Source organism: Miniopterus schreibersii (assembly GCF_964146895.1).
Source record: "Miniopterus schreibersii genome assembly, chromosome: 12".
Taxonomy (NCBI): Eukaryota; Metazoa; Chordata; class Mammalia; order Chiroptera; family Miniopteridae; genus Miniopterus; species Miniopterus schreibersii.
Genome location: NC_138112.1, coordinates 69,255,805 through 69,278,448, shown reverse-complemented (window position 1 = coordinate 69,278,448; position 22,644 = coordinate 69,255,805). Strand labels below are relative to the sequence as shown.

Sequence of the window (22,644 nt, the reverse complement as noted above, 5' to 3'; positions counted from 1 at the left end):
TGCCCTGGCCCAGGGCATGAGGAGCCAAGGAGGGCTTGAGAATCGCCCAAACTGCCTGGGTTCTCTGTGCCTGGGGCCTCACCCCCCAGGTGAGGGGAGGAGCCCAGTGATAAGTGGCTTAGGTTCACTAGGCAGGAAGGCCCCAGCCAACCTCTGTTGCTCCCTGTTTCCCTGCCTCCCCGCAGAGCTCCCACCTTGGTTCCCACCATGAACCCCAAGCCCCTCATGGACCTTCTTACCCTGACCAACCATCAAGGTAGGGAAACTTCACTCTGGCTGCTCCATGGCCTTCAGCTTGGGAGCCCAAGGGCTGCCCCCTACAAGCCTGTAATCGGCTCCCAGGCTGTAATTAACACACTCCCATTATTTCATACCATAAACTATCCCAAATTTACTGGAAACTGATTTTATTATTAATAATTCACGTGGTACAAAACAATCAAAATATTCAAAGGCCATTCAGTAAAATGCTGCTTTGTCCCAAAGGGTAGGCAGGAAAGGTTAAGGCACAATGGAGGCTTAGAAAACAAAGGAAAGACAAGAGTAAAAACAAGTAATTTGTGTACTCACACACCCACCACACCCACAGGCCCCTGGGCCCATCAGATAAGAATTCACTTGGCATCAAAACTGAGTGAGAGGGGAGGACCCGAGGGCTGGGAGCCAGATGGGCTGGGCAGCCAGTGAGGTCAGGTGACTCCAGGAGAAGAGACAAGGTATACTCTGGCTGGGACATTCCAAAAGGCTCAGACACCTATTTATTACAACAAATAATGAAGTCCCTGCTGCCAGAAGGCAAGCCCACCTCAACACCTGGTGTGTTCAAAAGCCACCAGAGGAGGAGATGGGCTCTGGCATCTGGAGCCAAGCGGTTCGCATTTCTTCACCCACAGTTCCCACCAAGAAGGGGAGACAAAGGCAGCCCTGTGCTGGGCAGGCCACCTCCTTCCAGCGGAAAGTCCCAAGAAGCACCCAGAGCCAGGCCCCACCACAGAGGAGCCCAAGGGCTGGGAAGGAACTCCTCCTGGGCTGGCCCCATCCAGCACCACATTCACTGTCATGTCATTTGTTTCCAAGAAAAGAGGAGACTTGCTGTTGGGGTGGGACTTCCCAGCATGGGCCAGCCCCCAGGGTCAGGCCAGAGGGAAAGCACAGCACCACCTCTGAGGGGAGCCAGTAGCTCTGAGGTGGTGGGGTTCTCTCTAGTTGCCCCAGAGTTCACAGGCTTCTTGGAACCAAAGCTGATGAGAAAAGACCAAAACTAAAACCCAAAGCCCATGGGTGTTTGTGAACTTCTTTGAGTGTGGAGTGGGTGCTGGTTACAGGATAGCCACCTCCAGCACAGTGACATCACCAAAAGCTAGCAAAATGGCACTTTCCTTCTGGTCAGAGTATCTTCTGCCAGCAAGAGAGGCCTGAGTGAGGGGCACAGGGCCCCCTGAGCTGGGTCCTGCCCAGCTCCCTGCAGTCCCACCCAGCCAGGGAGGGCATGAGTGGGGCCTCTCCTTCCGGATCTGCCACGGTTCAACTCTGGGAGGCCCCGTCCTACCCCTACAGTGCTGGCCCCGCCTGGCAGTGTGTGTGGGGATGCAGGCCAAAGGAATGCCGGGATGTGGTCACCAAAGTCCAGGGAACAGACCAAAGACACACACTTGACCTGCAGGTTCCGAGCCCTACTTCTTGGCCTCCTGCCATGGCAGCGACCAGTGGGGACTTAGGTGCAGGGGACACTGTCCATCTTGAGGGGACACACAGGTGACCACTGGGTGAAAGGAGGAGACTGGGGCCTGATCAGATGGTCCTGAGATGGCAATCAGACCCAGAGTTCAGGGGAAGGGCAGACAGGCTGTGAGAGGGGCTGTGTAGGATCCCTGAGCCAGCTCTGCACAGCCCAGGCACTGTCCCAGGCACAGAAGTCACTGCTCCATGCTGCAAGGTAGCCTTCCTCCCCAACTTGAGGGCCACAGCCTGCCCCCCCCCCCCGCCCTTCTCCTGCTGGCACCGCTTCCTCAGCTCTGCTCTAGGCTCTCGGTGGGCTGCACCGCCGTGTAGCTCCCCTGGCCCAGGGAGAGCTGCCGGCTGAAGAAGGACGTGCTGCGCTTTGGCTTCACCGGCTTGATCTGCTCGCCTGTGGGGCAGGAGGGAACACACTGAGAGGGCTTCCTGGAGAAGGCGCCCAGGCCCAGGAAGCCTGGTTTGGGCTGAGCTCCCCTTTGCACACCTGCCAACTTTCTGGCCTCATCCCCCTGCACCCCAACTCTTCCACTAGTGACAGGATGGGTGGGTGGGGATTGCTGCCAGCCCCCCAATCACAGGCAAATCAGGGTTTGTGTTTGATGCTGGGCCAGCGGTAGTGCCTGAGGAGCTCTTGCTAAAACCTTTTCAAAGAAACAAAATACCTGCAACATACATGACTGGCTGAAGGTGAGCCTCAATACAGCGAAAAGAACTCTTATAAAAGTTCAAAATTTCAAGCCAGGTGATCAAGGTCAACATCAACAGGCATAGTCATGTCAATCATGCACCTCTGATGTGACGTGATAAAAACGGCACTCTAGCCCAGCCGGTGTGGCTCACTGGACTGAGTGTCGTCCCATACAAGAAGAGGTCGCTGGTTCAATTCCTGGCCAGGGCAGGAGGGACGCCTGGGTTGCGGGCTTGACACCAGGAGGGGGAGTGCAGGAAGCAGCTGACGTTCTATCTCACCCCCTCTCCCTCCTTCCCTCTCTCTATCTTTCACATCTGGATGCTCCTGCGTGAGCACATCTGCAGACGCAGCAGTGAGGAGGGACGGACCGGGACTCTTCCTGCCAGGGCCCCAGAGGCTTCCAATTCCTGATCAGAGCTCAGATGTGACGCTCACACCCAGCCCTCCTCTCAGGTCCCTCCAGCTGGAGGCTAACTCAGCCCAGAGCTCCCGTGGCAAGCACGTGCACAGGCGCGCGTGCAAGCACATGCGTGCATGTAGACGTATATACCATGAAGAGGTCACTCACCCTCCTCCACATAGTCGATGGTGGAGAGGTGCTGGATCCGGCTGCACACCACACTGCCCTGTCTCCGCAGCTGGGGTCGCTGAGTGGGAGGGGGCAAGGAGCCAGGGACCGAGGCGGGGCCGGAGGCACTGTCCTGGGGGACGGCGGGCTCTGAGGCCTGGTTCAGCTCGATACAGTACTCGATGAGGCTGCTCATCAGTTCAGCCTGGGGAGGAGAGGGGTGTGAGGGCCCAGGCCCAGCCTTCCCATCCCCTGCAGCGCGAGAGGAGCCAGGTGGGCGTCCCCTGCCCTCTCTCTGGTGGGGAGGCATATGAGGGAACAAATACCATTCACACAAGAAAGGACGTGGGGGCAGGTGCTCTGTGGGCCAGCGGCGGGGCAGGCGGGTGGGGTGACGTTAGAGGCCAGGCCTGGTGGGTGAGGGGTCGCAGGTCTGGGAGGCGGGTGGGAAAGAGAGCATTCTAGTTAGAAGACAGGGCAGGAAGGCAGTGGGCCGGAGCAGGCAGGGCAGGGGGTATGGAGAGGACAAGGAACGGGGCCCAGGCAGGCCTTTCTGGGAGAAACCTGCGGGGCGCGAGGAGAGGAAGGCAGCAGTGAGGCCGTGGCGGGGGTTCCCTCTGGCACATTCTTCAAAAGTGAAGCCTTCTCAACAGATTTGAAACATAACACATGCTAATATAAAAGGAGAAGTGACCAGATGTCAGTGACCACAGACTGGGCACAATAAGACGGGGATGTCAGGGGACTGACAGATCCAGACAGACAGCTGCCGTGGGCAGTGTCCCACAGTCAGGCAGCGTGCTCACGGGGTGCCTACCTTGTGCCTTACTGCAGTGAGGGACAGCAAGGACTCCCAAGAGGAGAACCCACCGAGGGCAGTGAGTTCAGAGGCCAAGGAGGTGGCCCCCTGGTGACAGCTGTGGCCCAGCCCCTGCCTACCCACAGTGCAGCCTGGGGCCTCTTGAAAGCAACTTCCCCCTCCCCCAGGCCCAAACCCTGCATGATCTAGAAGGGCGGGCCAGTGTAGGTATCGGTGTCAGTGTCGGTGCCCTGTTCTCTGTACCCACCTCCTTTTCTCCACCCAGGGAGAGCGGGCAGTGGGATGCCCGGCAGGCGGGACAGAGGGCCCTGAGCTGCAAATACAGAGGAACGCCCTCTGAGTTCCTCTAACACAGAGTGATGCTCCTGAGGTTCAGGGGGGCTGCCATGGAAACTTAGCCACAGTCAGCACAACTTACTAGCCATTCAAGATAAAACTCAGCAAGCCAGGAACAGAAGGGCACTGCCTCAACCTAATGAAGGGCGTCTATGAAAAACCCACGGCTAACAGCACACATATTGAGAGCGAGACTGAATGCTTTTCCCTAAGATCAGGAGCAAGTCAAGGATGTCTGCTCACACTGACTCAATGCTGTCCTGGAGACCCGAGTGACTGCCACCAGGCAAAACAAGGAAGAGGCATGCAGGCTGGAAAGTCAGGCACACCTGCCCCTATTCACAGACGATATAATTCATCGTCAACAGAGAAAATCCCCCAAAATCTACAAAAAAGCTACTAGAACTAGTGAGTGAGTTTAACAAGCTTGTAAGATATAAGGACATGTGGATAACAAAATTAACTGTATTTTTATATATCACAATAAACAACTGGATACTGAAGTTATTAAAAACATACCATGTACTATGCAGTCTCAAAAGGCTGCATAGCACCAAAAAGAAAAAGAAACACTTAGGGATAAGTCTAATAAAAGATGTACAAGATCTATATACTGAAAACTATGAAATGTTAGTGAAAGAAATCAAAGACCAAATAAATAGAGAAAATACAAATTAATGAACCGATGGCTTAAAAACTCTGCAAAAGACACTGTTAAGAAAGCAAAAAGTCAAGACAGACCAAAAGGACACACTTGCAAAACCCACATCTGATAAGGGGCTGGTATGTAGACTATGTAACAGGCTCACAACTCAGTAAGAAAAACAAATAACTCAATAAACAAAGGACTAATACTTGGAACAGACACTCCATCAAAACAGACATATGGATAGCAAATAAACACATGAAAAGATGCTCAACAGCATTAGTCATCAGGACAACGCAAATGAAAGCCACAATGACATATCGCTGTTATACAGTCCTTAGAGTGGCAAACAAACAAATGAAGCTGACACGACAGTGCCAAGTGTGGGGCCACAGCGCAGAGCGACTGAACTGAGCCGCCGCTGGCGGAAACCAAAACAGCGCTACTTAGGAAAAGTCTGGTGCAGGGCAGTGAGCCGGCCCTATGTTACCACATAACCCATCAATCCCCCCACGCGTTTATACAAGGAAAATGAAGACCTAGGCCCCCAAAAGCCTGTGCACGTTTACAGCAGCTTTATTCACAAAATCCCCAAACTAGAAACACCCCAGCATCCTTCAACCCGTGGAGAGCTAACCTGTAGTACACCCACACGCGACCGTTCAACAGCAAAAAGGAATGCGACGCACCAGGCAACCCGGATGCCGCTCCCAAGCAGCCAGTCTCAAAGCTGCATGCAGGGCGCATGCTGCAGGGCTGTACCACGACTTTCTCTATCAGTTCCCAGCCGACGGACATTTGTGTTGTTTCCAATTCTTTGGTTATTACAAAGGAAGCTGCTGTGAACACTACAGCACAAGTCTTTGTGTGGACATACATCTTTATTTCTCTTGGGTAAATGTGTAGGCACTGTGAAACGTGTTTATATGACATTCTGGAGAAAGCAAAATTCTTGGGATAGCTAAGGGGACGTATCAAATAGCAGACGAAGAGATGAGTCTTTAATCACAAGAGGAATGTACAAAACAGTTTTAGAAAATATATATATTTATTGATTTCAGAGAGAGGAAGGGAAAGGGAGAGAGAGAGAAACATCAATGATGAGAGAGTCATTGATTGGCTGCCTCCTGCACGCCCCCTGCTGGGGATCGAGCCCACAACCCAGGCATGTGCCCTGACTGGGAAAGGAACCTCGATCTCCTGAATCATAGGTCGATGCTCAACTGCTGAGCCACACTGGCTGGGCTACAGAACAATTTTTAAAAGGCAACTCCAAAGGAAAATTGGTGAAAGACTTCAACAAAGGGACTTTCCAGATGGCAAATAAAGAAAGAGAATGTGCTCAGCACCATCACTGGGGGGGTGACAGGGAATGCCAATTAAAACCATAAAGAGATTTGAGGGTGACAGAAATAATGCCAATAAAAATGGGCAAAAGATGTGAACAGCCCTGGCTGGTGTGGCTCAGCTGGTCGGGGCGCTGTCCTGTACACCCAAAAGTGGCAGGTTTGATCCCTGGTCTGGGCGCATGTGGGAAGCACTGACTGATTGGTGTTTTTCTCTCACACTGATGTTCCTCTCTCTCTAAAATCAACAGAATAAAAATCTTTTTAAAAAAAAGATGTGAACAGACATTTCACCTCTAGGAAGATGCACTAACAGCAAATAAGCTGCTTCATAGCTTGACTGTGGTGGTGGTTGGTGGTTATCAAAACTCACTCTTAAAATGGGTGCATTTTATTGTAAATTATACCTCAATGAAGTTGACTAAAAACAAAAGAAAATAATAAGGAGATACCACTACTCACCCATCAGAGTGGCTAAAATGAAAGAGACTGACAGCCCTGGCCAGTGTGGCTCAGCTGGCTGGGTGTTGTCCTATGCATCAAAACGTCTCCAGTTCCCCAGTTCGATTCCAGGTCAGGGCACATGCCCATGTTGCAGGTTTGATCCCTGGTTGGGGCGCATGCAGGAGGCAGCCAATCGATGTTTCACTCTCTCTCTCCCCCTTCCTTTCTCTCTCTAAAAATCTATTTAAAAAAAAAGAGACTGACAATACTAGGTGTTGGAGAGGAGACGCAATGAGCACTCATCTACCCCTGCGGAGTGCAAACAGTAGGACTGCTTTGGAAAACTGGCAGTGTCCACTACAGCTGAGCACGTGCCCTGTGATGCCGCCACTGCGCTCCCGGGTGCGAACCAAAATAAGCAGCGACGTTTGCAACAGTCCAAAACTAGAAACCCAGTGTCTATCAGCTATAGGACAGAAAAGTCAAGGCTGGCAAATTCAGCTGCTGGAATACCAGAGAGCATCATGAAAGATCAAACCACTGCTCCGTGCAGCAAGGATGAGCTCAGGGGCTCAACACTGCGTGGCAGAAACCAGACGGAGGAACACACCAGGGGAACCTGCTGCCAGACGACTCTGGCGTGAATCAAGTCAGGATGGAGGGGGTCCTTTGGTGGGGGAAAGAACTGGAAGGGTGCTTGAGGGGTCTCCTGAGGTCCTGGTTCTACTTCCTAATCTGAAAGGTGTCACATGGGTTTGTTTTGGGAATATTTGTTGAGTTATACACTTAGGATTTGGGTACTTTTCTGTATGTAAATTATAACTCAATACAACACTTACTTAAAAAAGAGCTCTAAACTAGTAAAGTAGAAATTACCCAGCGTAAAGGTGGGTACAGTGGAGTATTCAAAGTTGTGAGAAGGAAGAGCTCCTGTACATGAGCAGAGAGCGAAGTCCCTGGAGAGGCCCAGGAAAGGAGGGCCAGCGAGGAAGACAGGAAAGAGGCCAGAGGTCAGGGGACAGGAGAGGTGTCTCCAGGAGCACAGTCAGGCTGAGACAGAGAAGGCAGGCAGATACTTGTGCACTGCACAGGCAAAGCAGAGGCTGCTGGGCTTAGAGCAGGGGGAGTGCAGGGAGCAGGGGGAGGGCAGGGTGCAGGCTGGCTACGAAGGGGTGAGGGATCAGAAGGGAGGCGCAGAGAGTGTGGAGAGCTGTGTGGCTCTGCAGGGTCTAGGGACCCCAGGCAGTGGCAGGAGGGACATGGGATGTGTGTTTTAAGAGACAGGAGTCCCAGGGACAATGTCTACCTGCAGAGGTGCTAAAAGGACAGGCGAGAAGAACACAATCCTGACTGGGCCGTGGGGGGAGTGGGGGGAGATGGCCACCTCTCCATGATGAGGGGGAGAGGGGCAGGTTGGGGGCAGGGTGGGAAGACCTGGTGCTGAATGAACTGGACAATAAATAAAGGTGAAAGCGGCACAGGTGCCGAGGGGCCTTAGCCCTCCCTTGCCTGCTCCTCACCTGAGAGCAGCCAACTCACAGGGGGCCTCAAGGACAGAAGGAGCTGGTGGGGGTGGTCGCACAGCACTGGGAAGCCCTCAACCAACAGCTGCCACCTGATGTGTGTGAATGCCCCAGACCACACCCAGCAAACTCCCCAGGATGGCTCCAGATCAGTAGAAGTCAGCTCCCCGGGTCCCCAGGCCCTCAGCAGCCCTCTCACCTCCTTGCCAGCCAGACTGGAGCCTTCAATAGGCTGGGATCCTTAAGCTGCCCCCCACCCCCACCCAGCCCCCAGCCCAGGGCAGGCAGCACCCACAACCTGCTTGGAGTAGATCTTGAGGAGCTTGTTGACTGGTATGCCCTCGCTGTTCCCATCGAACTCCAGCCACAGGACAGGCTCCTCCTCCTCCTCGGGGCACGTGTGGTCCCAGGACAGCTCCTGGAAACGCAGGCCCAGCAGGACGTGCTGGCCAGGGGGAAAGGCAGAGCTGGGACCCCAGGTAGACATCTGCTCCCCTACCTCACCTGGCCCAGCACCACCAGGAGGGGACTCCTGGATGTTTAACTCCAAGGCTGAGTCTAAATTCCTATGTGAGCCCAGCTGGCATGGCTCAGCGGTTGAGCATCAACCTATGATCCAGGAGATTGCGGTTCAGTTCCCGGTCAGGGCACAGGCCCGGGTTACGGGCTTGATCCCCAATGGGGAGCGTGCAGGAGGCAGCTGATGGATGACTCTCATCATTGATGTTTGTATCTCTCTCTCCCTCTCCCTTCCTCTCTCTGAAATCAACAAAGACACACTTAAAATAAATAAATTCCTGTGTGAGTTTCCCCAAGGACAGGAGTCCCTGCTTTCATCAGACCCTGGAAGGGGGCGGGGTCCAGGGAGGCTGGGACACCCTAACCCATAGCACTTCCCACCAGCGGGTCAAGCCCAACAGCCAGGGTAGTTATGTGGGGGAAGAGACAAGTGGGGAGGGGAAACGTTTTCCACAAGGTCAGCTGGATAGCACCTCAGCGCAGACACCCAGGAGGGGCTGGAATCCCTCTCTGAGATGACCAGAAGTTGCCCCCAGGGCAGTTGCCAACACCACCTTCATCACAGGCAGCCAATGCAGGGTGAGAAGCAGGACTCAGATAGCCCAGGAGGGCTCCTGGCAGTGGGCATGTCGGGAAAACTAGCAGCTGTTCTCCAGCCATTGGAAGGCAGAACAGCCACCCCTACGGGATTCCCCCCAGCCAGAGGCTACATCCAGCTGCAGCCTCCTCGCCCTAGCTGAGCCCCTGCCCTGGCCACCCCTTGCCCAGCACACAGGGCTGACCCAGAGCAGACCCAGAAAAGCTCCCAGGATGACAGTGAAGCCCCAGGGACATCCAATGGAGGGAGGGGCCCTCAGTCCTCCCAGACAGGCTACCCACCCTGCCCCAAGGCCAGGGGAACCCAGAAGGCCTAAGTTAGGACCCCACTCTCCTCCACTGAGATGCCCAGGTCCCATCCTAGAGGAGGTAGAATTACCTTCTCCCTGTTGTCGATGACATGTACACCCTCCAGACTGATGGCTATAGTCACTGGCTTCCGTCTGCCCCGGTGCAAAAAGCCCTGGGCTGGCTTGTCAACCTCGCCGTGGAAGAAGGCACACCTAGGGGAGGGGGAGCTGGTGTCAGCCTGTCCAGCACCAAGAACGGACGACTCAGCGTTTTGGTTCACCCACCAGCAAATGCTCTGGCCAGGCCCTTTCCGGGTGACTGAAGGTTAAATGGAAACACGCTCCAGGGGAGGGAGGAATGGGGGGGGAGGGTGAGAGGAAGGCTTCTTGGAGGTGGTGGCATCTCAGCTGGTCATGTGGGACAGGAGGGTTTGAACAGGCAGGAGATGAAACTGGGTGGCAAAGAGAAGGGGGCACCACAGGTAGAGGGAAGAGCATGAACCCAGGTGTGGACAGAGCAGGTGATGTTCAGGGAACTATCAGGAGCCTGAGGACTCAGGCTGCGGCTGCCGGAGGTGGCCAGGCCACATCAGGGCTGCGAGAGCCCACTGACCCCCTTCAGCAGCAAAGAGGGGTCAAGGCTGCACCTGCCTGGGGCCCACGAGGGGGCAGGAGCTGCCCAGGGAAGCAGTTGCAGGGCCTGGCACTAGGAAGGGAAGAGGCGAAGTGGCCTTGGGACACCACCCCACTGAGCCGCCAGCCTCACTCCTGCCCGGCCGCATCCTCTCCCACTCCAGCGGCTGCCCTGGCCCCTCACCCCTCGCCCTTGGTTAAGCCGGAGCCCTAGTTCGTCCCACTCTCTGTGACTGCCTGCGCTGGCGCAGCGGGACTGGACTGAAGACAAGCGCTCGCCACCTTCAATTACCGACAGCAGGCTCGATCGCTGCCTGCAGCCCCACGCCTGTCCCAGCTCCTGGGAGACTCTTACAGGCTTGAGGGCTGGGGAAACTGAAGCAACCAGAAGGCCACTCGCCCACCCTCACCTGAAGCTTTCACTCTCTACTGGGCCATCCCTCAGGGCACACACTTAGCCGGTCACTGAATTAAAAACCTTCTGTCCCCCTGCACCCACAACCGCTCACTCCACAGCACAGATGCTTCAGAGAGTTGGTTACACTCGCTGTCTCCAACCTTCTTCTCACTCTCCTTCACCTGCCGCCTCCTCCATGAGGCTGGAGCCAAGGACAACTATCAGCCACACAGGACATGTCGAACTTGACCTTGAAGCAGCAGCATGAGATGGTCACTCCCTCTTGGTACCTCCCTTTGCTTGGCTTGTAGAGACCTTCCCACCTTGCTGGCTGGGGTCCTCTTTCGGTCCACTCTCACCCCCTTGGCCGTCTCTTTGGGTCCCCCATTTCAGGCACCATTCATGCGCTAATGACTCACCAGTTACTACCCAACTCTAGACCCAGAAACCCAAATGCCTACTCGGAACAATCACCTGGGTATCTAGTGCGCATCTCAAAACCAGCATGTCCAAAGCCAAGCCCCCAACCTTCTCTGGCCCGTTCCACTGGACGGTCCCATCTCAGCTGATGACAACGTCATTCTCCAGTTGCCTGGGCCAGAAACCTGGAGTCCTCTCTGCCTCCTCCCCTTCACCTCTTCCACTGCACATCCATCGGGCAAATTCTGTCAAATCCACCCTCAACACCTCTGGACTCAGACCATGTCTCACGTCCTGTGTTATCGCCATCTGGCCTGAGCCACATCACCCCTTCAGGGGAGTGTCACACAGTCCTCCCGTCGCCTGGCTATGGACCCTGCCCACCTGTGGTCTCTTCTTTACTTCTACTGCTTACTGTCTCTCTCCGCTAGAATGGCAGCTCTACCAAGCAGGGATCATGATCTCTGCTCACCGTGGAGTCGCCAGCGCCTACGTGACGGTGCACAGCAGGCAGACAGAAATACCAGCTAGAGGGTGACCGCACGCATGAGAGCACTGGCTGAGGGAAGGTCAGCAGGTCTATTGGCCAAGTAACAGGTGCAAGTGGAAGGAGAGGACCTGTCCAGGCTGTCCTGGTCTGTGACACGAGGAAGGGAAGGACAAATGTCCAGCTTGGGACCCGTGGGGCTGGAGGTGCTGGCATTGAGGTGCACCTCACATGAGGATGGAGCTTGGTTGGAGCAGACAGAGGCTTGCTGGCAGGTCACTCTGGCAAAGGTGAGGGATGTCATGGGACAGGAGACCCCAGCGCTGTGGCTGCCCAGGAGAATGCTCACCCATAGTAGGGAAGCTCGTGGCACTTGGTGAGGTAGGCGTGGTAGTGGGTCCTCAGGGAAGCCTCGCGCTCGCTGGCGCTGGCCTCTTCCTTCACCTTGCGGTAGGCGTTGAGCAGGCCCTGCTCGCTGGGCCCAGCCTTGGCCCCACGGCCCCGGAGGGCAGCGAAGAGCCCATGGCCCCGCTTACACAGGTGGGCAGGGAGGAAGGAGTCCAGCTGCTCCCTGTGGAGGAAGGAAGACGGATGCTCAGCATGAGGCTCCATGGCTGCGGGCTGGCTAGAGGTGCCAAGGTCCTTAGCGCGAGCACGCTCATGGCGGGGGGTGGACATGGACTGCCAAGGGACCCTACTGTTGTCATCCCCGCAGCACGCCTGACCGGCAAGGGACCTGAAGGAGAAGGCGGGAGACGGACAGAAGAGCCCAACCCGCCCCAGAACCAGTCTACGGCTGGAGCGTTTCATAGCGACAGCTGGGTCACGAGCAAGGGAAGGTTTGGATTCCTGAGCTAGTGGAACATTCACAACCAAAAAACGGTACAAGTGGCCCAGAACTACTGATGTTTTGTTCTGCCAAATAGGGATGCAAAAAAAGACCTACAATCCATCGGCTCAGGTTCATGAAAGAAAAGACATTTTCAATCACACAGAGGAAAGAATCTGGGCGTGACTGTGTCCCTCCCACCCTGGGCAGCCCAGGGACTATGTGGCCGCACACTGGCCGTTCTGCATAAACCACAGCTGGAGCCTTGGCCTTTGAGCACCAAGCGCCCCCGCCAAGCCTCGGCTCCCCACGTGTCACCTAGGGACACTGACATCTGCTCGCATGGAAGGGCGCTAGCACACGCTAAACAAGCATCACTGAGTTGTCATTTCCACCGAGGGAAAGGCCCTGCCGGGCTTCTGGACGATCAAGCAGCCCGGGCCCAGCAGGGCTGGGGGAAGGGCAGCTGGTCCAGAGGGCGGGCTGAGGTGCTGGTGCTGGCCTGGAGGCCCAACCGCAGGGCGGCAGGAGGGGTCTCCAGGGGACTGCCCACCCTTCTCAGTGCTGCTGTGGCATTTTCATCATTTGTGCCCTACACAGTTCCTGACTGACTACAAATGAACACGCCCAGCTCCCTCCTGACCTCAGCCCAAGGATGACCTCCATCCACACACAAGCGAGGGCTCCTTGGGCTGGGGCGCCTCTCACAGATGTCCTCCACCTAAGTCTCCCCTGCCTGGGCTCTTCAACCCAGGGCAGATGAGGAAAAGAAGACTCAGAGAGGGGGGTGACTCACTCTAGGCCACACGGTGTCAGGGCCAGCCCTGGGGCTGAGGCCTCCTGACTGGGACCTTGCAAGACCTAAGACCATTGTAAGTAGGATTCTGGGACACCTCTCCCACCCTGCCTCAGGTCATGCTGGCCTTCACCTCAGGGTGCAGGCTGTAGGCTGGCCAGGCTGGAAAGGCCCGAACTGCACGCGGCACACCAGGGCGCCCAGGGCCTCGCAGTCCTCCACGTCGCATGGGTACCGTGCCGCCAGCACATTGCCCTTGGCCTCCTCATAGAGCAGCCGCAGGACCTCCTCGTCGTGGATCTGTGAGGCAGGGAGGGGCTGCTCAGCTAAGTCAGGGCACCAGTGACCAGGGGTCTAGGGACAAGGGGAGGCTAAACACAGGGCACCAGACCTGCCTGGGGTTCGCTGCCTCACCTGGAGCTCCCGTCGCTTTGGGAAAAACACGTTCCTTCGGAACTGCAGGGAAGGCTCATCTGGGGGGAGAGGCTGGGGTCACTGCCCAGCCCTCTCCTGACTGGCCAGTCCCCAATCCTCAGGCTCACCCACCCATGACAGAGAAAGCCACAGGGTTGTCCAGAGAGTGGGGGTGTGGCTTATCTCAACATGCTCGCTGACCTCCCAGCCCACCTTCTCCTAGGCTCCCCTCAGGGACCCCGGGCTCCCTGCCAGGAGAGGCTAATGGGGCCTGGGGAAGATGCTGGCCCTGCCCCTCAGCAGGGGCAGCTCCATCTGCCACCGGAGGCCTGGCTGGGCTGGGAGTCAGTGCTCCAGACCCAGGTGGCCCTGAGATGGGGGCTCAAAGGAACACACTCACCTGTGGCCACGTCATCGAACGGGGCATCAGTGAAGCGCAACAGCAGCTCTGGCCACTGGCGGCCCAGCTTGTAGGGCTGGTGCTTGGGCTTCAGCTGCACCTCTGCAGGAAGAGAGGGAAGCGGCCCATGCAGCCTCTGCCAGTGCAGGTGGGAGGAAGAGCAGGCACGTGGCCCTGAGGCACACACAATTACCAGTGCCACCCACCAACAGCAACGTGACAGCAGTCACAGCCAATGTTAGCTGAGCAGGTACTAAGTGTCCAGAACCATTTTAGGGGTATACTCTGCAATACCCCTCTCCCCATTTCATCCATAGAGAAAAAGAGGCTCAGAGAGGTTAAGTTGCTTGTTCAAAGTCACACAGCAGAGGCAGCCTTTGACTGTTCCCTACAGTGCTCAGCACAGGCTGTACCCCATTTGGTTGACTTTACAGAGGTTAGCATTATCTGATCACCTCCCTGTGTCCCCACTAGCCTGAGTGCCACAGGGCAGGAGCACCTCTGTCCGGGTCACTGCTGTACCCCTGGGTCACCACGGGCCCTCACCACAGGTTGGCCCCTCAACCCGGAACTGTCAGCTGGCCCTAGGATTCAACGGCTCAGTCCAGGAATGACAAAGCATTTTCATCTTGTACACTGCAGTCCATAGCCTTTGAGAAGTCTGAGGCCATTTTCAAGATCATCTGGTGATGAATGCGGATGGCTGCCAGGGGGAGCAGGAAGGGGCAAAGGTAGTGTCCACGCTATCAATTAGATACCCCTGCCTTCTGAGCCTTATCTTCCCTCTTCTCCTTTCCCACCAAAGGGCCAGGCACCTTGTCCTGCCAACCTGATGACAAGGGTCCTTGCCTCTGTTCTCTGGACTTCCATCTGGACCCTCATCATAACCCAAAACAGCAGCCACAGACTCCAAAGTGGCCTCCCTCCCTGCCTACAGCCCCTTCCATCCAACCTCTGCATTCAGCTGCTGCTGCTGCTTCTTCTTCTTTAAGTAAAAGCCACTTTAATTTTTTTCTATTGATTTTAGAGAGAGAAACGGAGAGGGAAACATTGATGTAAGGGCAAAACATTGATCGGCTGCCTACTGCATGCCCCTTACCAGGGATCAAGCCCGAAACCTGGGCATGTGCCCTGACCAGAAATTGAACCCACAAGCTTTGGGTGCTCGGGACGACGCCTAACCAACTGAGCCACACCGGCCAGGGCTGCACTCGGCTTCTTCACACCCTTCTTCTCCCATCATTTCTCTGATCCAGATTTCCTAGTGGCTCCACAGCCCTCGTTTCCAACCTAGATCCTTGGCTATACCCATGTGTAACCACCCCTGCCCCACCATTCCCCAGGAGGGGAACATACCATGTGCAGCAGCATCCTCTCCCCTCCAGAAAGGGCTCCCTCAACCCCACCCACTCTGCCCGACCCTCTGAGCACACTCTCGATCTGGACTCACTGAAGCCCAGAAGGACAGTGCCTGCCCAAGGCCACCAGAGTTAGTGGCTGAACCAGAACAGAGCTCTGCCCACTGAGCCTCCTGCTCCACACTTTAGACTACAAGTTCCCTGAGGGCAGGGAAACCTTTGATCCTGCTCCCCACTGTAATCCCAGCATCTAAATCTCTGCCCAGAATGAAGTGTGGGCTCCACACATACTTGTGAGATGAATGAGGTAACTGACTAGCTATGACCCCTAGATGCACTGTGGAAGTGGACCTGAGGCAAGGGTGACCTTCCTTCTGCCTACGGCCTAGCCCCGGCCAGCCTTAAACCCGGAGCCCAGCAGCTCAGAGGACTTCCATTGTCAGAACGGAACTACGCTGACCACAGGGTCTGACACACTTCCAGATGGGGCCTTTCTGCCTGGAAGCTATCACCCAAACAGACCAACTGTCCCTGGAGCCCTGTTCCATGTATAGTGACAATAGCATTGAGAAGGCCAAACCCAAACATCCAGCTCAAAGGAAGGGCGGCTCAGGCAGACAGTGCCCCCTCCCTGCCTCACAGCCCTGGGGCATCTGCGAGTGCTTCACCCACTGGGGGGTGGGGGTGGGGCAAAGGTCCTGAGGGGCAGAGTCAAAGCTGAAGTAGCTTTTCAGTCTCCCTGAACCCAGCGAGGGAACAAAGTGGGCACTGACTTAGTGCTGGGCCTCTAGCCACCCTCCTCCTGGAAGAGGCAGTACCCCAGGGTGACCAGGCCAGCAGGGCCACACAGGCAGCCCATTCATGTCCCTGAGGGGGAGCAGGAATGTGATGAGGAGGGAGTGGGAGCAGAGGAAGTGGGAGGAGGAAACAAGCTGTCCAGCTACAGGAACAGGGAGCCTGGGGCAGGGCCGGCCACAAGGAATCGCCACCCCCAGCTTTTCAAAGCCACAAACCAAGGGGCCCACAGACCCAACCAACAACAGCCTGGAGGGTGAAAGAGGGGCAGCTGAGCTGGGTGGGAGCAGCCGGAGGAGACTAGTCAGCAGGAAGAGGGTGGGCGAAAGCGCAGCTGGGCAGGAAGCTCCAACCGGTGGGCAGGGTGTGGGGGGGACAGGCACTCTCTCTCCCACCAAGCCAGCTGATATCCCCCCTCCAGGGTAGAGGCACAAACCCCAACCACTAGGGGCCGCAGGGACCAGTCACCCCCCTTTTGCCCCTATTTCTCTACAAGGAAGGAGAACGTTTAAGCTCAGGAAACATGCCTGGCCCTAGCACCAGTTAGGGCATCCTTTCCCCGACCCCCTTCCTGTCCAAGCCAGTAGGCTGGAGGCCCAGGGAACTCCCAGCACCCTCTCCCAGGCCTGAGGGTCTGGAGAGCCACCACCTTCCCTCCCACTCCATCCCTGCCTTGGGAACCTCAGCCTGAAAGGGCAAAACATTGGTGGTCACAGGCCAGAAACCAGGCAGGGCTAGAGACCTTCTAGCAGAGAAGTGGAGTTCCCACTCGTCCTGCCTTCCCCACCCTCAGGAAAAGTCTCATCGTCAAGGGTGGCGGCTTCCGGACTCAGTATCATCCTCCTCCCTGCCCTCAAGAGCAGATGCAGTTCAAAGAGGTCAGCTGGGGGCCAGCCAGGCTTCTGTTCTGACCTCGGTCCTACCACTCACTGGTCCCACCACTCCAAACCTCAATTTCGTCATCTGCAAGACAGGGCTGAGGCATGATCGGGTAAAATTCTGCTCACGCAATGCCAGCTCAGGCTGCGGAACAGACCACGTGCTCAGCGATGCAGACCACCTCCCTCCTTGTCTTTTAGCCCTGCTCCTCCGGATGCCCCAAGCTCCAGACTGCTGAGGCTCAGGCCCTCCTCTGCCACCAGCAGAAAGAAAGGAGGTGGGGGCAGAAGAGCCAGGCATCCTCTCAGGGCTCTGGGTCCTCGAAAGGCTGGACAGCTCAGGACACACACAAGTCCCACCTTCCCCTGATGTACAGTGGCCACAGGTTCTGGAAGCTGCCCTCTCCCTCTCCACTGATCAGCACCATTCCCATCTTCCCGCCTGGGCTCACTGCCAAGCCTTACCCAGCAGAGGGGAGACTAGCCAGAGTGCAAAGGTCTCCAGGGCAATGTCTGGGAGCTGCAGGACCTCACGGATGGTGCGGTGCAGCTCATGGGCACTGAGGGATGGCAGGTTCTCCACAGCCAGGGGCACCACAGTGTCATCAGCCAGATACACCAGCACATCAGCTGCTGCAATGGAAGCCAGGCAGGGTCAGCTCGATGCAGTGCCCAGGCACAGGCATGGCCATCAGGCATCCTCCACCCCCAACTGGGGCTGGAGCCCCCACTCTACACCCTTGGGTGAACACTCCAGAGGCAGAGCCTCAGCATCCTCAAAGGGCCCTATGAAGAGTGCTGTCTGTTAGGACTTACTCAAAAGGCTCAAACCACTCAGAAACCCAGCAACTCTGCCGCAGGGACTGGACTAGCCCCACCCTAAACCCCAAAGGTTCAAATTAGGGCTGGCCACTGCACCCCCAAACACTCCCCAGGACTCTTTTGTGTTTCTTCCCTGAAGGAGAACATCCCATTGGTGGGGACTGAGGCAGATAGGCTGAATCCATCGTGAGAGTACCGCAGTTAGCGTATCAGGCTGGTGACCCACTATTACCCTAGGGTAAGTTGCTGTCTCTCTCTCTGGCTAAGCCGAGAACTAAGAATTCAAGGCCACACCAGGGCAAAGCAAGATCCAGGGCTCAGCTTCCTTAGGACTCTTCAAGCCTCAGAACTCAGTACCATGGCCTTTCAGGATAGTCTTAGTCAGGCCAGGGGAAGTATAAATTGAGCATTCCCGAGCATTCCCTTGTGACAGCCTCTGGGATTTCCTATTTGGAACCCAGAGTCCAAGAGAGACCCTTGGAAGAGCAGCCAGATTCAAATCCATCCCTGGAACCACAGCTACCATGAGGGAGCACTGAGCTTGGAGGCCAGTATACTGGGATTCCAACCCTTGCCTGGCTCCTGGCTAGCTGGCTGGCTCCCGCAAGTCAGTGTGAGTGCCTCACCTGTACAGCAGGGCTAATACCCCTCCCTCAAAGAATGGCTGTGAACCAAATGGGGTGAAGCCTGTGAAAGGCAAGGGCACAGTTTATCATTAATACATGTGAGGGTGCTTTGTGGGTAACCAGTCTGTTCCCCAACAGACTTTCTCAAGCTACTTTCTTTTCCCCCCCAAGCTAGTTTCATGAGAGATCATAAAATAATCTCCAGGAGGATGCGATTCAGACCCACTTTTCAGGTAGGGAAAACCGAGGCACTGAAGGCTCCAGTATCCTGTGACAACCTCTCCAGGGCCCAATTTCCCTCCCATAAAATGAAGATAATGATCCCTGCTTTCAAAAGGGTGTTTGTGTGAAAGAAATCCAACAAAGAAAGTGAATGTGTCACTTTTCATTCATAAGATTTCTTTTGAATTTCACAGCTATGTGTGACAAGCGCATTTTACAAATGAGGAAAGGGAGACTCAAGAAGAGTACCCAACTTATATAGCCTAGTAACAGAGCCCAAGACCTCTGACTGGTCACTTTTCCACATCTCAACATACTTCATTTTAATTAACACATATGATTCTTTTTAATGAAAGAGATGAGAAGGCAGGGCCACTTCCCGAAGTCTGGGGGCCCAAGGAGGGTGTAGCGGGGAGATGGGGACAGGGACCCACCTCGGGCTCCCACGGAAGACACGCTGCTTCGATGGGACCGCTCGGCGGGGCCGGGCTGCCCAGCACTGCCTTCTGCCCCGTCCATCTGCGGAGGGAAAGAGAAAGCGCAGTTACTGGGGGTCCGGGCTGGGGGGCTGGGGCGTGCCACAAGCTGTCACTGAGGGGACCCGGGCTGATCTGCGAAAGTGAACAAAGGTGGCTGGAGGCACTGGTGTGCAGACTAGCGGGGTGGGGGGCCCTCGGCCAACTTTCAGGTCAGGGCTGGTGGGAGGGGTGAGGCCGTGACGGTCTCGGCGGGGCGGCTCCCCGGCCAACCCAGGAGGGCACCGCGCAATCTCGTCGTAGCGGGGCCCGCGCGCGGCATGGCCGCGCTCTCACCTCGCAGGGACGCAGCGCCAGCCGCCTCAGCCCAGGCTGCTGCCTGGCTCTGCCCCTCGGCTCCGGTCCGGGCTCCGCCAGCCCCCGGACTCCCGTTCCCCGCTCCGGCTCCCGGGGCTGCGACGCGGAAGCAGAGGCAGAGGACGCGCGGCGCCGCACGGCCCCGCCTCCCGGCCCGCGGGAGCCAATGGGAGCCCGGGGCCGCCACGCACGCGCCCTGCCTGGGCCCGCGGGCTCAGGTGCCCCTCGCGGTCCTGCGCATGCTCTGGACCTGCGGGTCACACTGGGCGAGTCTGGTCGCTCCCTGGTGTGGCCGCACTACGAGCCCGAGGGACCAAGGCGAGTGGCCGCCACAGGGCCGGCCTGTAACAGGGTGCGGAGGGTTCCAGCAGTCGGGGGTCTGGGCGTGAGCTCTGGCAGCCTTGTGCCCCTCGCCTGTAAAATGGAGATGCTTCGCCGGACCGTCAGGGCTTCACACTCTGCTGGCCCTGGGTAAAGGGGCACAGGCAGCGGCTCTTCGCTGTGGTCAGGAGACCGGGTCTCTGTCCTCACTCATCCTGGACGAGCCCCTTCCCCTCCGGGTCTGTTTTCTCATCTGTGAAATGAGATGCCCTCCGAGGACCTTCAAATTATATGCCAGAAACCCAGCCGGGCACACTTGTTTTTCCAGGGAGCAGTCACATGAGTCCTTGTTTTCTTAGACACACAGCCTCGGAGACCTTGAGGCATTCCCCTGGCTGGAAAAGGCACTGGGGCCTGGACAAGCAGGTGTGAAACCACCTGTCCCAGGGTTACGTCACCAACATGTCCTGGCAACGCCAGCATGTGAGTGCCTGAGGTGTGGATCTCGGAGAAAAACAGGTCCGTGGGGTGCCTTCCTGAGCTAGAAGAACAAGAGGTTGTTCCAAGTGACAACAGTGAACTCGGTGATCAGCAGAACCAGGAGGGGTTTGCAGGGAGGGGGGAGGGGGGAGGTAGAGGGGGCGGTTAACCAGGCCCTGATTCCCTGGGATTGGAAGGTGACTTCAGTTACTAGTCCAGGCCTAGTTTCCTCAGTAACTGAAATAGTTCTCAGCCTGCTCTCCAGGACCCACACTGCCCCACAGTTGAGCCCATTACAATGTCCTCCTTACCAGCCTGAACTGATGACTCAGGGAAGCTCAGGTGTGAGCTGGAGAGAAGAGCACACAGTGGGAACAGGCATCTCCCTCCTGGTTCTCAGCTCTGTGACCCTCAGACTAGGACACATTGGCTTGGTGGCCTCCCTAAATCCGCTGGAGTGAAGGGGAACGCAGTTCAGTGTTGTTGGGTGCTTACTGGGTGCAGGGCCTGGGCTAGGGTAGGGGATGGAGACCTGGGTGAGACATGGAAGCTTATGTTATTTTTTTATATTTAAAAATGTTAAAAATGTTTTTATTGATTTTAGAGAGAGAGGAAGGGAGAAGAAGAGAGAAAGATCGATGTGAGAGAGAAACATCTATTGGTTGCCCCTGCACCCCCAACTGGGTATCAAACTCACAACCTGGGCATGTGCCCTGACTGGGAATCAAACTGGCAACCTTTCAGTGAATGGGATGACTCTCAACCAATTGAGCCACACCAGCCAGGGCTATGTTATGGTTTAATTGGGGAGTGTAGTGAGAGAAAAGAGAGAGAAACCCAGAAGAAACACGTTTAAAACTATATGACAGGCCAGGCCAGGCATGGCTCAGCGGTTGAGCATCGACCTAGGATCCAGGAGATTGAAGTTCGATTCCCGGTGAGGGCACATGCCCGGGTTGCAGGCTTGATCCCCAGTCAGAGTCGTGCAGGAGGCAGCTGATCAATGACTCTCTCATCATTGATGTTTCTACCTCTCTCTCACCCTCTCCTTTCCTCTCTCTGAAATAAAAAAAGATATATTCAAACAAACAACAACAACTATATGACAAGATTGCCTTAAAAAATATAAAATGCCACAAGCAGGAAGGGAAGGGCCCTCAATTCCTGAGCACCTACTGTGTGCTAGGTCCTTTCCCATGTTTTCTCAGGTCACCCTCATGGACCCTGGGAGTGGAACTAAGAGTAATAGTAGCTGCCCTCTGTGGAGCATGTACAATGTGCCAGACCTTCTAGGTGCTTTAATCCTTATAGCACACTGAGCATATATCTCCATCTTATGATGAGAAAACAGGATCAACAAGGTCAAATAACAAATCTGAGGCCCAGTGCATATGTGGTGGTGGTGAGGAGGCTGGAACCCAGGTCCAGCGAGGAGGGACAGATTCCTGAAGACATTCCGGGGAGTTGGAGTTGCTGGGGCATGGTTAGGACATCAGGGAAGCCCTGGGCAATCAAAGCACAGCAGGTGAGCTGGGACGGTGGGTGGCACCCCATGGTGGGGTGAGTACCAGGGTGAGGGGTATGTGGTGGGTTTGGCAGGCAGTGAGGATGTTTTGGAGGTTGTGAGCTGGAGAGTGAGGAGGTCAGAGCTGTGTTCTGCCAGGCAGATGGTTAACCTGGTGGAAGTTGCTGGAGGACGGGAGAAGAGCTAATCAGAGAAGCTGTCCTGTAAGGCTCTGGGGAGGGATAACTGGTCTCCCATGAACTGGAGTTGTACTGTGGAATTAGACAAGACTGTGGGGCCCATTCTGAAGTGAGGGGCCAGCTCACAGGCCTTTAGAGACAAAAGGCCTTAGACTCAGCAATCAACTGGGCTGGTCCACTGTTTTTGCAAGCGTTAAGGACCCTGAGGCCCACAGAAGGGATTGCCCAACATCACCCTAGAGAGAACCAGCAGAAGTAGGATTGCAGCCCAGCCCTTTGTGACAGGCCAGTGCTTGGGAAGGTCTTGGGGGCAGCCCAGGGAGCCCCGGGCAGCTCCAGGGGAAAGATGTCAGAGATGAAACCCTGCTTCCTAGAACCTGTCCCCCCACGAGTAGTGGGGTGGGTGGGATCTGCTTTGGCAGAGGGAGAGAAGGGCGAGCAGGACTGGTCTGTGGACATCTGATGGGAAACTAAGAGTTGCAACGGGATCTGGAGGGGCAGGAGGCGTATCGTTGGGCCTTTACATTCTTAGAGGCCCTTTGGAGATGGGGGAAGAGAACTGGAGACCCAGGGCTGGTGCTGGGCTGTCCACTGGTGCTGCCCCTGACTTGTCCACTCATTCGTTATTTCAATGAATATTTGTTGAGTGTCTACTCTGTGCCACACAATGTTTCTTACACTAGTGAACAAAACAGCAGAGATCCCGGCCCAG

At 56.0% G+C, this 22,644-nt stretch overlaps 1 protein-coding gene across 2 annotated transcripts; it reads right to left on the bottom strand.

Moving 5' to 3' along the window:
- Positions 1-369: 369 nt before the first annotated feature.
- Positions 370-19,543, bottom strand: FRMD8 (FERM domain containing 8). Of its 2 annotated transcripts, none has more exons than XM_081155612.1 (11): positions 19,407-19,543; positions 19,029-19,113; positions 17,390-17,557; positions 13,894-13,995; positions 13,494-13,552; positions 13,213-13,379; positions 11,804-12,025; positions 9,607-9,730; positions 8,410-8,556; positions 2,997-3,201; positions 370-2,128 (listed from the first exon to the last, which is right to left on the bottom strand). In XM_081155612.1, the coding sequence occupies exons 2-11, from the start codon at positions 19,111-19,113 to the stop codon at positions 2,010-2,012; spliced, it is 1,398 nt and encodes a 465-aa protein (XP_081011738.1). In that variant the 5' UTR covers positions 19,407-19,543; the 3' UTR covers positions 370-2,009. The 2 variants fall into 2 exon arrangements, with proteins under 2 accessions (XP_081011738.1, XP_081011737.1); XM_081155611.1 differs by having other exon boundaries at positions 394-2,128; positions 17,390-17,554; positions 19,407-19,521.
- Positions 19,544-22,644: the final 3,101 nt, after the last annotated feature.

Excerpts from the sequence above, each read along its gene's own strand:
- FRMD8 (XM_081155612.1), bottom strand. The coding sequence starts at position 19,113 with ATGGACGGGGCAGAAGGCAGTGCTGGGCAGCCCGGCCCCGCCGAGCGG. Across the intron at positions 13,553-13,893 it reads GTTCGATGACGTGGCCACAG|ATGAGCCTTCCCTGCAGTTC; the intron begins GTGAGTGTGTTC and ends CTCTCCCCCCAG. Across the intron at positions 12,026-13,212 it reads CCTACAGCCTGCACCCTGAG|GGAGCAGCTGGACTCCTTCC; the intron begins GTGAAGGCCAGC and ends CTTCCTCCACAG.